The 14,111-nt window shown below is 47.0% G+C and overlaps 2 protein-coding genes across 9 annotated transcripts; one reads left to right on the top strand and one right to left on the bottom strand.

Annotated features, from left to right (window-relative positions):
* The first annotated feature begins 446 nt into the window (after nucleotides 1-446).
* Nucleotides 447-9,036, top strand: znf541 (zinc finger protein 541). Of its 6 annotated transcripts, XM_018736403.1 has the most exons (15): nucleotides 447-517; nucleotides 1,921-2,139; nucleotides 2,289-2,523; nucleotides 2,677-3,775; nucleotides 4,879-4,934; nucleotides 5,277-5,358; nucleotides 5,466-5,627; nucleotides 5,793-6,135; nucleotides 6,512-6,566; nucleotides 6,803-6,945; nucleotides 7,533-7,636; nucleotides 7,721-7,796; nucleotides 8,443-8,531; nucleotides 8,600-8,713; nucleotides 8,957-9,036. In XM_018736403.1, the coding sequence occupies exons 1-15, from the start codon at nucleotides 484-486 to the stop codon at nucleotides 8,972-8,974; spliced, it is 2,829 nt and encodes a 942-aa protein (XP_018591919.1). In that variant the 5' UTR covers nucleotides 447-483; the 3' UTR covers nucleotides 8,975-9,036. The 6 variants fall into 6 exon arrangements, with proteins under 6 accessions (XP_018591919.1, XP_018591918.1, XP_018591916.1 ...); XM_018736402.1 differs by having other exon boundaries at nucleotides 8,443-8,713; XM_018736400.2 differs by lacking the exon at nucleotides 8,957-9,036 and having other exon boundaries at nucleotides 2,680-3,775; nucleotides 8,600-8,829.
* zbed4l2 (zinc finger BED-type containing 4-like 2) lies at nucleotides 8,855-14,102 on the bottom strand. Of its 3 annotated transcripts, XR_001965341.2 has the most exons (3): nucleotides 13,499-14,010; nucleotides 9,148-12,922; nucleotides 8,855-9,064 (listed from the first exon to the last, which is right to left on the bottom strand). XR_001965341.2 is itself a non-coding variant. In XM_018736406.2 (2 exons), exon 2 carries the CDS (start codon nucleotides 12,892-12,894, stop codon nucleotides 10,165-10,167), a length of 2,730 nt encoding a protein of 909 aa, XP_018591922.2. In that variant the 5' UTR covers nucleotides 12,895-12,922; nucleotides 14,028-14,102; the 3' UTR covers nucleotides 8,855-10,164. The 3 variants fall into 3 exon arrangements, 2 of the variants coding, with proteins under 2 accessions (XP_018591922.2, XP_018591921.2); XM_018736406.2 differs by lacking the exon at nucleotides 13,499-14,010 and adding an exon at nucleotides 14,028-14,102 and having other exon boundaries at nucleotides 8,855-12,922; XM_018736405.2 differs by having other exon boundaries at nucleotides 8,855-12,922.
* Between the last annotated feature and the right edge of the window lie 9 nt (nucleotides 14,103-14,111).

Genomic DNA, 14,111 nt, shown 5'->3' with positions numbered 1-14,111 from the left:
GTATATATTTGAGCAATTTGACAAGTATGCACAGAACGGTGGACGTTTAAGAAACATTTTTACTACATGAAGTTATGCAATACCACCTGTCATTGTAAGTTTACAAACGTAGAAGCAGCTTTTCTCATGTTCGTTTCCTGTGTTGAGTTTCGCAAAAAAAAGACATGTTAAGTACTGCATTAACATCTAACAGTTTATTGAAACATCGGGCAAAATGCTTTATAAACCTCAGGCATATGAGCGAGCGACAGCTTCCTGGGTCCTACTTCAGCCAAAATAAAAAACAGTTGAGGGGGCGTTTCCTATTGGCCACGATATTAAAGGCGCGGCGACGTGGGCGCTTTAAGTGGCGCTTTTTTGATCGGCTAAAATGGATGTGATTGACATCGTAAATATTTAGAAACAGGTGTGACGTCATAATGACCTAAACAGGCTGTTTTAAGCGGCGAACGGGAGTTATTTGTAACTTATTGTTCCCTGAATATGGACTTGTGCAGGTGTTCAAGATACTGTGCAGGTAGGGCTTTAACCCTGGCTACTTTATAAGAAGAAAGGATCTAGCTGAATAGGTTATTTGAACTTGTCCTGTCACATCAACTGAGCTAAAAACATTTCCATCAACATTGGTGGTAATAAAGAAATATCCTGAGTTGCACTTGATAAGACAGGCTCCAACTAAATGATAGTAGTATTAGTACTAATTAAGTGGGGGCGGGGGAATCAAAGGAAATCCAAATATAAATGTCTGCAAAATCGTACAGGAAAGAATTCAGACTCAGGAGCAATTACCAATATTTAAAGGTTGTCGCACAATTAATCCGCGTTAAACCTTAGTTAAATCATTTTAAGTTCTGTAAACGAGCAGCATTTCACTGTTCAGAAGCACTGGTTAATTTGTGGTGGATATTTACAGCTTGTACTAAATGTGTACTATTGTATTGTATTTGTAGTGGAGAAGTCAGTGAGTAAGTAGTTAAATCTTTACCTTTTCAATTTGTGTTATTTATTAAGATATGATAATGATTTTTTTTACTGTCTCTCAAATCGGAATATTAAAAAGAGCCTAGTCACCATTCTTATCGACCCGCGCAAGCAGGCGTTGCGGTGCTGTGGTAACGAAGTGTCCTTTCCTCGCGCCAAACGCAGTGTTACCGGAAGTCGCGTCACTCCTGGCCGGCCGCTTTATGTCAATGACGCGTCTATGATCAGTTTGATCAGGAGACCGACTGTTAGTGTTCATTACCTGCGCATGCGCACAAAGTCTCCCAGCCCATTAATTTTGAGGAAAAATCGCCCCTCACAGTTAGTTTCACATTAAAGAATTCGTTGTATTACTAATGCTTCACAAATCCACAACACACGGCTATACTTTAATATTTTATTTGACACCTTTTTTTGAAAAAGCTTTCCTAGTTGTAGTAGTTTACTAGTTGTTAGCCGAAATGTTGTAGGAAAGTGGAAGCAGTTAGCTGCCTCACTGATTTTTAAAATGACTAAAGTTTTATTTTTTTAATGTTATTCTATTCATTAATTTATTAAATTAAACGAGTTAGGTATTTATATATTATTACAGTAATTTTCACAATAGCAGTGGCTAATAGTAAGTGACAGAAGTGTGGAAAAAGGTATTAATTTCCATGGTCTTGGACAAGCATGAGTATTAATAACACCTAAAGAGTTTTGAAAATTGTCACTGTTAATATCAAATTTATTATCAACACCAGACTCTATTAATACTGTTTTGGTTTTACACTGATTGAAATGAACTTATTTCCATGTAAGGTTCTGGCTAAAGTATCCATTGCTGAAAGTGCACCTTTTTGCTGAGCATTTAATTTCACAACCAGTGTCACTGCTGCAGAGTCCTGTGTTTTAATGTGTGTGTGTGTGTGTGTGTGTGTGTGTGTGTGTGTGTGTGAGCAATGGCTCATCGGGAGGACAACATGCTTCAGGAGAGATTCTTCAGTGCTCGGATTCAGGATGAAGCCAGCAGCGATCCTTCTGATGTGTGTTTGTCCACCCTTTCTGCCAACGATGACATTATTGTTATTGATCCCATCACTCCACCGCTGAGCTCTTTGTCAGCTGTGGATAAAGGGCAACCAGTAACACCAAAACCTGTAACTGCTGGAAGACACGGTGAGATGGTCAATGTTTTCTGCTGACAGTTGAATTTATTTGCACCCTGTTTATTGTTCAGTATGTTTTAATGTAGTAAAAGTAATGTGTAATATACATTAGTAAGCAGCAATCGATAACCGGTGCAACTTTTCTTTTTTACTCAAAAGGGGTGACCTCGGCTACTTCTCTTGATCATATTTTCACGGGGATGAACAAGAACCCACTGGGGGTGTATGGGACTATACCGTCATGGATCATGAGGACCGCACCTCACAAGTGCTCTCTTTGTCATGAAGTGTTTAGCACAGTCAAGATGTTGAACAAACATCTGCTGACTCACCATCAAGATGGACAACACGTATGCCCTGTTTGCCAACGGTCATTTAAGTGCCACGATCATCTGTGAGTGTTACACCTACACTGCACAACAAACTTCTACATTTTTGCTATTAATCTCCTGCTGTCAAAAGAGTTTGGATTGACTGTCATGATGTAGTTAATTTGTAGAAGTACAGCACCATGTAGTTACCATGGTAACATTTCACTTGTTTGCAGCAGTGTGCACCTGGTAACACATCAGAAGAACCTGTTCCAAAGCACAACCCCTGGATCATGGCAGAGGTGCTGTTTCGATGGCCATTCTCTACATCATCACCAGTGTAGCCCACACCATGGGGGCTGCCTTATTTCGACCTCCTCTCAGACAGTTTCCCGTAATCCAGTTGACCCTGTCGAAGCCCAGTGGAAGGCTTGTTCTGTCGCTGGGGTTCCTCATTTAGCAGGCTCAGCTGACTACATTGACTGTTGTTCCATCTTCCCTGTTCCACCAAAGCCTATGCCTGAGACACAATACATAATTAGAAATTGTGGTACCTTTAAAAAGGAACCCAGTTACTTGGGATTTTCCTCTGTAGGTGGCCTTGGGGTAAGAAGCTTTCCTTCCCAGGCCTTGGATCCATGGTTGCAAGGAGATGGTAAAAGCCCTTCTGATGACCAAGAACATGAGCCACGTCCTCATCAGAGGACATTTTGTGGTCTGCAGCACCGCTGTAGCCTGAAGCCAGAGCCCAGCAGCAAATCTGGGGGTCTTTCCTGGGTGAGTCCACTGGACTTCCCTGAGCTCCAACCCCTTGACAGACTTTTCTCATTTCATCCCTACAAGGAGGTGGTGAATTCAGGTGAGGATCTTACTGTAGAGATAGCCTCTTGGGAGCCTAAACAGAGTCAGTCTTCAGTTGCAACAAAAAAAGAGCTCGAACCCCACTTGTTCACCATCTTCAAAGACTCAACCCCTTTCACCCCTTTGGATCCCATCACAGCTTCAAACCATGTTCCTAGCCATTCTAGTGAAACCCACTTGGTTCAGAAAAACTCCATTTTATCATCCAGATCCCTTGTCTCATTCCCCAGTGCAGTGGTGCACCTTCAGCCCCCTACTTTCCATCCCTCAAGGACAGACAGTAAGAAGACAATGATAAGGAAGAATAATGTAAAGGGGTCAGATCTCCTTCCACCACTTCACCCTAGAAAGTGTTTAGCTTCTCAGCAGCATCTGCAGCCACGCTCTCTATCCCAATTCTCTCCAAGCAGGGTGGCAGTGACCTCCTTCACTGCAGACATCAACGCTAGTCTCAACTCTGGGCAGCTCTCTGAGGTATGGTCTTACCCAACCCAGTAATGGTATCTTTACATGTACAGTGTCTGAAAAGTCAGACCTTTCCTGTGGTTTTGCAATGTCATAATTGTGTGTATAGGTTTTTACATTCATCTGATGTTTTTCTCCAAAGCAATTCACAGTATTAAATTACCTACAGTTATTTACCTATCTGGATAATTTTACTGGAGCAATTTAAGGTATCTTGCTTAAGGGTACTACAGCCTGATGTGAGATTTGAACCTCTGACCATTGATCCAAAGGCAGCAGCTATAACCACTACACACGCTATCCTGACTGCAGTTCGATTATGCATTACCATGTCCATCACCAAATCACCATCTCTCTAATGTTGACAACCAACCTCACAGCGACGTCACTCATCACTTTTCTCATGCTATCTCACTGAACAGAGTGACCAAGGCTGAGTTAGGCCTTGTGTTGGTGGTATATCGACGTATGTCTTCGTTTTGATTTGATTGCATCAGGTCAAGAGCCTCACATTCAAAGTCGTGTTACATTAGTGACGTAAATAGCCTTTTCGGTGTCATCTGTTTCCCTTTCTGCTTTGTTAGTTTACAAACTTTATGTTGCTTTCTAAATTGATGTTGGAAATGTATACATGTTGAGCAGTCTAGTGTGATTACAGAAGATCAGTTCTGTAAATATGTAAGTAATGGGAAACTACCCTGTGCTTAGACGCATGATAAAACTGGCATTCAGAGGATTGGCTAAGGGCTTTCAGTTTTTTTATTTATTTATTTATTTTTTTTTAAAAATTTCCTTATATTGTATTATGCCCAAATTTGTTCAACATTCAGAGAAAACATGTAAAATCTAGATGGTGCTCATTGGGTAAACTTTGTACATCACTACAAAATGGTTTTGCAACAAAAAACCCTAGACAGTGTAGACACCATCTGCTGTACATACCATCTTATAACAAACAGTATTTGACCTACTGCGATAGAGGAGTATTTTATGGGAGCAAGTGAAGGCAGGAACATTGGTCAAAGGTCCTTCAGCAGACTTCATATTGCAAGTCCAGGTCTTTAACCGCTACCCTTATTTGCCACTTAAACTTGTTTTCTTTGACTGCACAGTTAAGGTATCCTCACACCAGTGGTGGTGAAGATGATCTTCAGGAGGCTTCTGACAGGTAAGGTGAAGGTGGTAAAATTTCATGTTGCACAGTGCTTTGCAAGGGTATTTAGACCCTAGATCAAACAGAAGATATTTAAAGACAAAATACTATGTGGTACAATCAAGTCCTGCCACAGTAACAATTTTGAATCTGTTGGGGTTGGTGTCCACAGCTTAGCACGGTGGTTAGGAGCGATGCCATGCGTCGTCCTGCTCACACTATGCCACTGGCTCGTATCAGGCTGGATACGCTTGCAAGGCACTGTAGTAAAATATGTTGTCACAATGCATGGCAACTGTTTTCTCCCTTGTGCATGTTAGAGGTACTTTACAGCGTTGTACATGGGCTTCTCCTTAGCCTGGCTGGACCACCGAGTGATCCCATCACAGCTTGTACCAAAGATGACCATTTCTTTCTGCTTGGTGCTGCTCAAATGCAGGTAGAGTGACCTTCACACTTGTCTGTTATGTTACTTCATGGAAGGTTAAGGGCTCCACTGTGAGATGGTAAATAGTAAATCTCTGCTGTTCCTTATCCGGCATGAAGAGACTGGGAGCACCTTCAGGTGAAGCTCTGAAGATGCCCTGTGCTGTTGAGCAGAATCTACGGACACCGCTGGTCATTCCTGTCTCAGTCCCAGTCTTGGAGGGGACCCGGGCTGTCGTTGAGAAAGAGGATGGGGAGCCCCAGACCCCTCCATCAGTGGCAGTAAGATGGACAGATTTAAGGCACAGCCTGAAGACAAAGCACACACCATTTCCTCCAGAAAAGTCCAGTGTATTTGATTATTCCCATTATTGCTCTTATAATCCGAGGAAAAAAATTACAGTTCTGTCTTTGTTGACTTATTTATTATTGTAATTATTCTGGCAGGCTGAGGAAGCACAGGACAGTGCAGGCTCTTCCAAGAAGACTCATCACATTAAGTTTCTCAAGACACTCTTCGTTCCCAGTCCCATGACCCCAAAGACCTCTACCCATCTTGACCATCCAGAGCAGAGCGGTCAATGGTGCCAGACTGCAGGGGACTACCTGAGCCAGCTGTGCTCCCCTATCTACCCGGAGCATCATCTGTCAAATCCCAGCTTCAAGGCGCCACCGTACACGCCCCCTCCTATGTTGAGCCCCCTGCAATCAGGCACAGCCCTCTACTTGAGCACGCTGCCTTCGCCACATCACTGCCCACCTCTTCCCAGCACACAGACCACTCCTCAGGGTCTGTACCACATCAGTTAGCAGGGCTCAAGTCACACTCCTACAAGGCTGAAGTTTCAGCTTCCTGACAGTCTGGAGACCTACAGAGAAATAGCTTAGCAGTTATACCGGTCAATAAATACTAAAACATCCCCCACAGGGGACATTGCGCATTGCTTTCTTTTATTTCCTGTCTCCTCAGTGAGCGTAGCCATCCTTTCCATATAAAATAGCTTACGGAATTTGTATTAAATATGCGTCTATCCTCCACGTGTCTCTTTAGGGTTGAAAGGTGTGTGTCCATTGTCGTTGTGACTGACTCAATGTATGTTTAATTTAAATGATCAAGTATTGATTGTTTAGCCTTTAGTACTAATTTTATGTTTCGCATCTTTCAGATGCAGCAGAGAGCATCTCCCTTGCAGTGGACGAGACAGTGGTCACAGTAGAACCGTAAGAGGAGCACCGTATTCAGTGCTTTTCAGCCTGACAGTAGTTTATAACTCTGCTTTTAACTATGTACATTGTCTGGAGGCTGAACATACTAATGTTATTAAAACAGTAAAACTATAAAAGCAGGAATGCATGTTAAACATGCCCTTTGTTGTGTACAGCAAACCTGCTGAGGTTCTGTCTACCTAAAAAGTGTAAACTGGCCAAACAGACGTAGACAGCTGTGCTCTGTGTAGGAGGATCAATGTGGGCCCCCAGTTCCAAGCTGAGATTCCTGCGCTGCAGAATGTGGGGCGAGTCATCTATGATGAGCACCCAGCCCAGCTGGTCTGGGCCCCCTGGGGAGACCTCGCCAGCAACCCACAGACCCAGCAACAAGGTGCCCCACACACACACATTTTAAACTCTTCAGCAGAGCATTTGCTAATGTCACATACGAAGAAACGGCCAAAAACTGCCTATAGTTTTATTTCTTTCCACTAAAGCGCCACCATTCTGTATGTTTCTGCTAAAATGCAAAGTAGTGTTTTTGCAGCTATACCCTTCTATGATACAATATGCAAAATATTTTTTGGATGCTTTATTGTATTATTACTAAGAAAGTTGCTTTAAACCCTATACAATTTTATTTGAAAATGAATGTTTCAAAAATTACTAACATGTCACACTATTCTGTAGTGAGAATTAAAAAGAGAAGCTTGTAGTTCAGCAATTAGAGTTGCTGCCTTTGGACACAGTGGTTGCAGGTTCAAATTCCACCTCCAGCTTTAGTACCCTTGAGCAAGGTACTTAACGTAAATTACTTCCAATAAAATGACCAAGCTATGTGAGTAATTTGAGGTAGATCAACATTGTAAATCACTTTGGAGAAAAGTGTCTGCTAAGTGAATAAATGTACCACTGGAATGTACTCTTCTTCAGAATGAAGGTAAGGGTTGGAAAAATGTGTGTTTTTATGTGTTGCAGTGGAGGAGCTGCTGAAACTGTGCTGCTCCAGTGTGGTGCCAGGAGGAGGCGCCAACACAGAACTCGCTTTGCACTGCCTGCATGAGGTCCAGGGTGATGTCCTGGTACAGAGCCACAGTCTCACACTGAAATGTGCTCTTCCCATTTACCGGTCAGTTAGTATATCAAATGTCTGATGTCTTTTTCAGGCTGCCTTGGAGTTACTTTTAATCAAGGGAGACTACCGCTCAGCGTCACATCCCATGTTGGACTATCACTACCCAGGTGATGAGCGCCTGTCTTTACTAGGTTTTGTCAAACGGTTATCTAACAGTTCTCTATGTTAGTACTGGATTAATGGGAGAGAGGTGATTTTGTACTGGAAGATGTGAAGTACCATCAAAAATTTTGAAGAACATTGTTACAGTCCATTCTTGCATGACTATCATATACTTGACGACTTCAATCATTTTAACATGGTGGTAATCTTGTTATCCTTGAATAAAAAGAGAAAACTGCATTGAGTAAAATAAGTTTTTGGAAGCTTGCAAATCATTTCAAATACAAAATTTTTTTTTTTAAATTTTGTGTCACTTTGCCAAATATCCCAGCACTGGGGAGAAATATTACTTAAGATGTTAATATGAGGGAGGAGTCCAGTGCAAAAGGCATGAAAATTACCAGAAAATGTAGCACTTTGGGCTTGAAAAATCACTTCAGATATTTAAATTATTTGTAACAATTTGGGTTTTATGTGAGCAATTTATCAATGAAATACTGTATTTTTAAATTCGAAGTAATTTTGCAATCCACTGGTCACCCCAGTGTCTTTGTCATCTGAGCTGGACGAACTGTATGATTGTCTGTGTGTCGGCGGTTCCCGTCTTGCTCCTCTGTGTCCCTTTTCCTTACTAACATGGACCTCCGTCAGGATCAGTTCAGTGGAGCCCTCAGGAGAAAAGAGCATTTGGTCAAGCTCTGATGGCCCATGGCAAAGACTTCCAGCTCATCCAGAGAATGGTAAGCCCGTGCTCAAGAGTGTTCGCAGGGGACTTGAAACATGGAGTTTGCCTCTCAGCGCTTTGCAGTTGCAGGGCAAGTCCGTGGCGCAGTGCGTGGAGTACTACTACGCCATCAAGAAAGCGAAACACTTGAAGCAGCGAAGCAAAAAGGAGAAGAAGAAAGGAGGTGTTGCCGACTCAGTGAGTAAACCCAGTGCACAAACACCTGTAGGATAGGACACGTGAGCACTGCACACTTCCAAAAAGTCATCATGTACAGGAAATAAACTACACATGAATTGCATTATCAGCTTACCCCGATTGAGGATTAAGTGGTCTTGTGACCAGGAGGTTTGTTCTACAAGTGAGAGGGGAGTCGCCAAAGACCCCCAGGTGTGCGCGTCTCCCTCCAGAGTCTGTTGTCCTCCATTGCCTCCCTCTCAGGGGGTATGTGAGGGCTGAGCGCCAGAGCGCCTCACAGAAAGATGCGGGCAGCACCAGACAGAGCGGCCTGTTGGGGAGAGTGGCATCGGCACGGCTCAGGAGCTGACACTGCAAGAGAAAGCTCACGTTAGGACTGCATGTTGGGTGGTGGTGAAAGGGGACCAGGACAGTTGCTCGTGTTCCACTCTTACCTGCTTACATGACTCAGCACCACAAAATGTTTTCTTCTCAACCCTGGTAAACAATGTAAGCAAATAAACAATGGCACAAATGGAAGCACTGTACAGTATTTTGTGTAAAGCCATAAAAACAGCTGAATGACTGCAGGAGGTCAAATACCAGAGTAGAGAAGACAGAGCACTTTGTGCCAGGGTACAGCCAGTACCGCGATCTTGCTCAGTAAGAACAAACTGGTACATGAGCACATTTCTGGAGAAATGTCTTTAAAAGTTGAAATAAAGTGCAGGAGGGTCTTAAAACAAATTGTTACACCGAGTCTTTTTCTCTGGCTCTTAATTATGTCTCCCATAATTCTTCAGTCCATACAGATTACTTATGTTTTCATAAAGTTTTTAGTTTGGGGATCCCGAAGTTAGTTCTTCACTCCGTAGCTCTTTAAACCTTAAATTGCTGAATGGAACAGCAAGGTCCATTAAAAACACTGCCAAGAGCATGAACTGCAGGAGCTGAGCATCTCAGTGGGACACTGCCGATCCATTTTAACAGTGAACACGGAGGCAGTCTGGGGACACACACGTGTCCAGTAATGGACGTCGTCTAACAACTGAACTCGGTAGTCATTGTTCTTTGAGGAAAAACACACATCTCATGTATACACAGATATAGTGTAAAATACAACACTAGTAAATTATAGTACAAATTTGAAATGTGACACAGTGTAAATGTTCCCCAAGAGTGTGAATTAAATTCTAAAAATAACTTCTTATACATCCTTGTATCACAAGCGGGTTTTTTTCATGTTTAGATCAGATGCTACAAAGCATACCATTAATGCATATATTGCAAACACTGTACCTACGTATCGATACTCCAAACACAACAGCTACAGTAGACAACATGTTCACAGGACTCCTAAAAAAAAATTCGCTGCTGTTTCTGCTCTTTTGGCAGGTTTGCCGTCGGTGCACATACATTCTCGTCAAGCACCTTTCACCGCACTCAGTACGGTAAAGGTGAGGGGACAGCGATCAGAGCTCGTCACTTGTCACCCACGCCTTGTTTTCGTAGGACACGAGCGACTGATACAGGGTCTCGCGGCTCTGCTGGCTGCCGTGGCTGGCGCTGCTGTTTGCTCCGCCCCCACTGCCATCCCGCCCGCCCCCGTGCCCACCCTTCAGGTGCTCCATGTAATTGCAGTTCTGATGCAGGAAAAGAATGTGGTCCAGGTGCTGTGGCCCCATTGTGGCCCGGCGCTGCGCGACAGAGGTCTCCCTGGGAGCGAAGGCCCTGTCCGCCGGCACGGCCGTAGCAGGAATGGCCAGGTACTTGCGCGCCAGTCTTGCTACGGCGGGGAACCGGTGCTCCTTCGCTCGCCACCAGTTGAGTGGTGACAGGCTCCGCTTGCACAGCGGCTCCGCAATGTAGTTCTCGAGCTGCTGGTGTATCTCGGGCATTCTCTCGGTGGGGTCCTCGCCCAGCAGGATGTCGTACATACTCTGAGGCACGGGACTGACGCGCTCGCGAGGCACTGCTTGGGTGTCGCCCTTCGACTGGCCGGTCGTCCGGTTAGCGGTGCCGCCTCCCAGCGCGAGCTCAGCACTCTGCTTTGGAGCGCTCAGGCAGCCCGGAGTCACGCTCTGTTGCTGCTTCAGCACGATAATGTCGCCTTCTTCGGCCGAGCCGCAGGACACGGGCGAGTCCGGCGTGGCTTCGGCCGGCGCCGAAAGGGGATCGGCCAGTCCCAGCGCCAGCTCGGCCCCCGGGCCCTCCCTCACCTCGTCATCCTCGTCCTCCTCGTCTTCGACCCTCTCACTTTCCCCGTCTTCAGTGTACGCCTGAGCCGACAGCAGCTCTTTGACCTTGTCATGTAGTTTGCTCCGCGCGTGCGGGCTGAGAAAGCGCAGCTCCTTGAACCTGGGGTCCAGAAAGGAAGAGAGCACAGCAGGGCTGTCCTGCAGGACGTCCTCCTCGCCAAGTCTCCAGCGCTTCTCCATTCCGGCACGCAGCCGCTGCATCACGCCCTGAGCCACGGCACAGCCGCTCTCCGCCATGCGTTGCCCGAGGAGACGAGAGACGCCGTGAAGGCAGGGCATGAGGGCGGAAATGGGCGCATTAGTATCCTCACTCAGGAAGGCGGCGGCAATGCGCACCGTCCTCAATATGGGCACCAGCTCCTGCAGAAGGCGCCACTGGTGGTCAGCCAGGTTGGGCGTGGCCTTCTGCTCCTCCAGCACTGAGCTCACAACCCACTTGAGCTCTAGAAGGCTCTCGCACATGTCTATAGCAGTAGCCCAGCGTCCGGGGTCATCCAGAAGCAGCCGCGCCCCAGCCTTGTTGGCGGCCTCCGCTTTTTGGCTCAACGCCGCTGCGGCGTTTGCGTCATGCTGGAAGTGCAACACAATCCCGCGAGCAGCGGCCAACGCCTGTCTCACAGGCTCGTCCCAGAGCCCCTCCTGAACGCAGAGTTTGAGCGCGTCCCCGGCGCAGTGCAGCGCCACCCAGCCTGCGGGGAGACTCTGGACAGATGTTTGCTCAGGGCCGACCCTGCGGGACAGCACATCCGGTCGCTTTTCCTGTTGCTGGTAACTTTGCTCCTGATCAGGCTGACCTGCCCCCCGGGCATCCATGACCCAGGGCGTGTCATGCACCACACAGAACACAAAGCTTTCTGGGAGATGGAATTCAGACAGAACCGCCCTCAGCATGTCACCCAGCTGGATACCACTTCTGCCCGCAGCTTCATCGCCAAACTCCCGTATGGGACGGGTTTCGAGCACGCAGCGAGCCAGGCGCCAGTCCTTGTCGACAAAATGCGCGCTCACAGTAGAGTATAGCTGGCCGCCGCTGCCACCCACCCCGCAGCCTGCCACAGAGCGCCACCGTTCGGTGCACAGCGCTAGGCAGCCCGGTGCCAGGCTCGCTTGCAGGTGTTGCTCCAGGTGCTGCTTCAGGACATGGTAACGGTGCCACAGCAGGCTGCCGAGCTGAGAAGGCGAAGGCACATGATAATGTGGCTCTAAGCAGCTCAAGAGCATCCGGAAACCTCGCTCCTCCATGAGCGAGAGCGGCTGCAGATCTCTGAACACCATCTCCAAAATGAGTTCGGTGAGAAGGGCAGCCCTCTTGTTACTGCAGCTCCTCGTGCTGCCGCCACCGCCGCCGTTCCCAGTGCTGCTGCTCTCATTGTACACAAATCCAGAGAGCGAGGACTGCGCCACATCCTGGTCTTGACTCGACAGCGCATTTGTGCTCGAAGCACCGGCTCCAGCACTATTGGTCCCACATGTGGTCCGGGCCCGTTTGGCGTCCCCGGACTCGGGCGAGATGTCCGCGTCCTGCACCTCCTCCTTGACCACTAGGGAAACCACGGGCTGCAGTATGCAGGCTGTCGCCGTGGTGGGCGTCGATGCGCTGTTGCCGGGGTAGCTCGGCTGGGGCATGGGCGGGAGCAGCGTCGCCGAAGCGGAGGCAAGCATGGTGTTGACGGTGGGATGGGGCCCGTTGTCCCGGATGCTGTGCTTACGGACGAGGTGCTCCCTCATGGTGGTGGTGCTGTTGTGGAAGGACAGCTGCTTTTTGCACACGTTGCATTCCACGTGGGTCTCGCTCAGCTGCGTGTAGTAGTTCCACACCTTTGACTTGCGCCGGTCGACTGCGGCACAGTACAGCGGGCGTCCCATTCCCCCCGAAAGCCGCTCGATTCGCCTCTTGAGGGTCGGCCCGACGCTGCTGGACAGCGAGTAGCCTGGGAAATTCATTGAGGATGAAGGGAGGGAAGACCACCAGCTGGAGAACGAACAAACGCATTTACAGTCATCAGTCACTTTATTATCATTAACCTTTCCTTAGCTCACACCTTTGGCCTAGGTGTCTCAATGTGTTAAGTAATCAGCTTTACAGTGATTTATCCCCTTACACAGCAGTGTATTCTTACTGTACTAATTCAGGGTACGGGGCTTCATCACGGTGACATGTAGGATTTGAACCTGCAACTTTCAAGCTACAACAAAGTGAGCCTAGTGTCCCACTAAATTACTGCCAAAAAATGATGAAGTGAATCACTTCTGGTCACTAATGCAGCTTCCATTTATTCATTTAAATGACAGTTTTCTCCGAAGTGACTTACAGTGTTAAGGTATTTACAGGTATTTACCCCGCTGGATAATTTTGCTGGAGCAATTTAGGGTAAAGTACCTCACTCAAGGCTACTAGAGCCAGAGGTAAGGCTCGAACCTGCGACCTTTGGGTCCAAAAGCAGCAGATGCCCCCACCTCTCCTTACTGTTTTTTCACTTTCTCTATTATTTTGACTGTACGTGAACTGAACACACTGCTGCACGTGCCTCACAGCGAGAGCTCTTACGTCATTGCATTATTCATGCGCGCGACTCGGCTCGCGAGCGTTTCCATGTTTCCGCTCCCAGGTTTCCTCGTTATACACCCTGCTATGCAAGAAGCAAGTGTTATTTAAAACGCTTCATGTAATCTCTTTATTATTTGCACACACTGTCTGAAATGACACATCATATGAAGTAACAGCGATGAAGGAAGGAAGAATCGCGCGCACACGTACGCAGCTAGTAGTTGCCTCAGGTAGTAGCTGAGGATTTTGCGCGGCTCCCATTAATGTCTACTGATGGTGATGAATGTGACGAGGGAGCGTTACGCCTCGGCAGCTGTCAGCCGTTCGGCTAACGGTTAGGGAGCCGCGCCTGCAGTTCACTGATGTGGACGTGCAGCTGATGCTAAGCTAATTAGCCAGCGGTACCGCGAGCGCGACACCGTAACGGTGCGCAGACATTTCGTCGTTACCGTCGCAGTGCTGGCGCTCGAAAAAGTCTGCTCAAAGCCGGCCCCGCGGATGAACAGTTTATGAACGAAAAAAGTGATACCTTGATCGTATAATGTCAGCGTTTCACAAGAACACGACACAACTTTAGACCCGCACAGACAGACCTTTAAACTGGAAACGCTCG

The sequence above is a fragment of the Scleropages formosus genome, chromosome 3, assembly GCF_900964775.1.
Source record: "Scleropages formosus chromosome 3, fSclFor1.1, whole genome shotgun sequence".
NCBI classification, from domain to species: domain Eukaryota; kingdom Metazoa; phylum Chordata; class Actinopteri; order Osteoglossiformes; family Osteoglossidae; genus Scleropages; species Scleropages formosus.
Note: the sequence above shows the minus strand (reverse complement) of the source record. Positions and strands in the feature narration are given on the sequence as shown.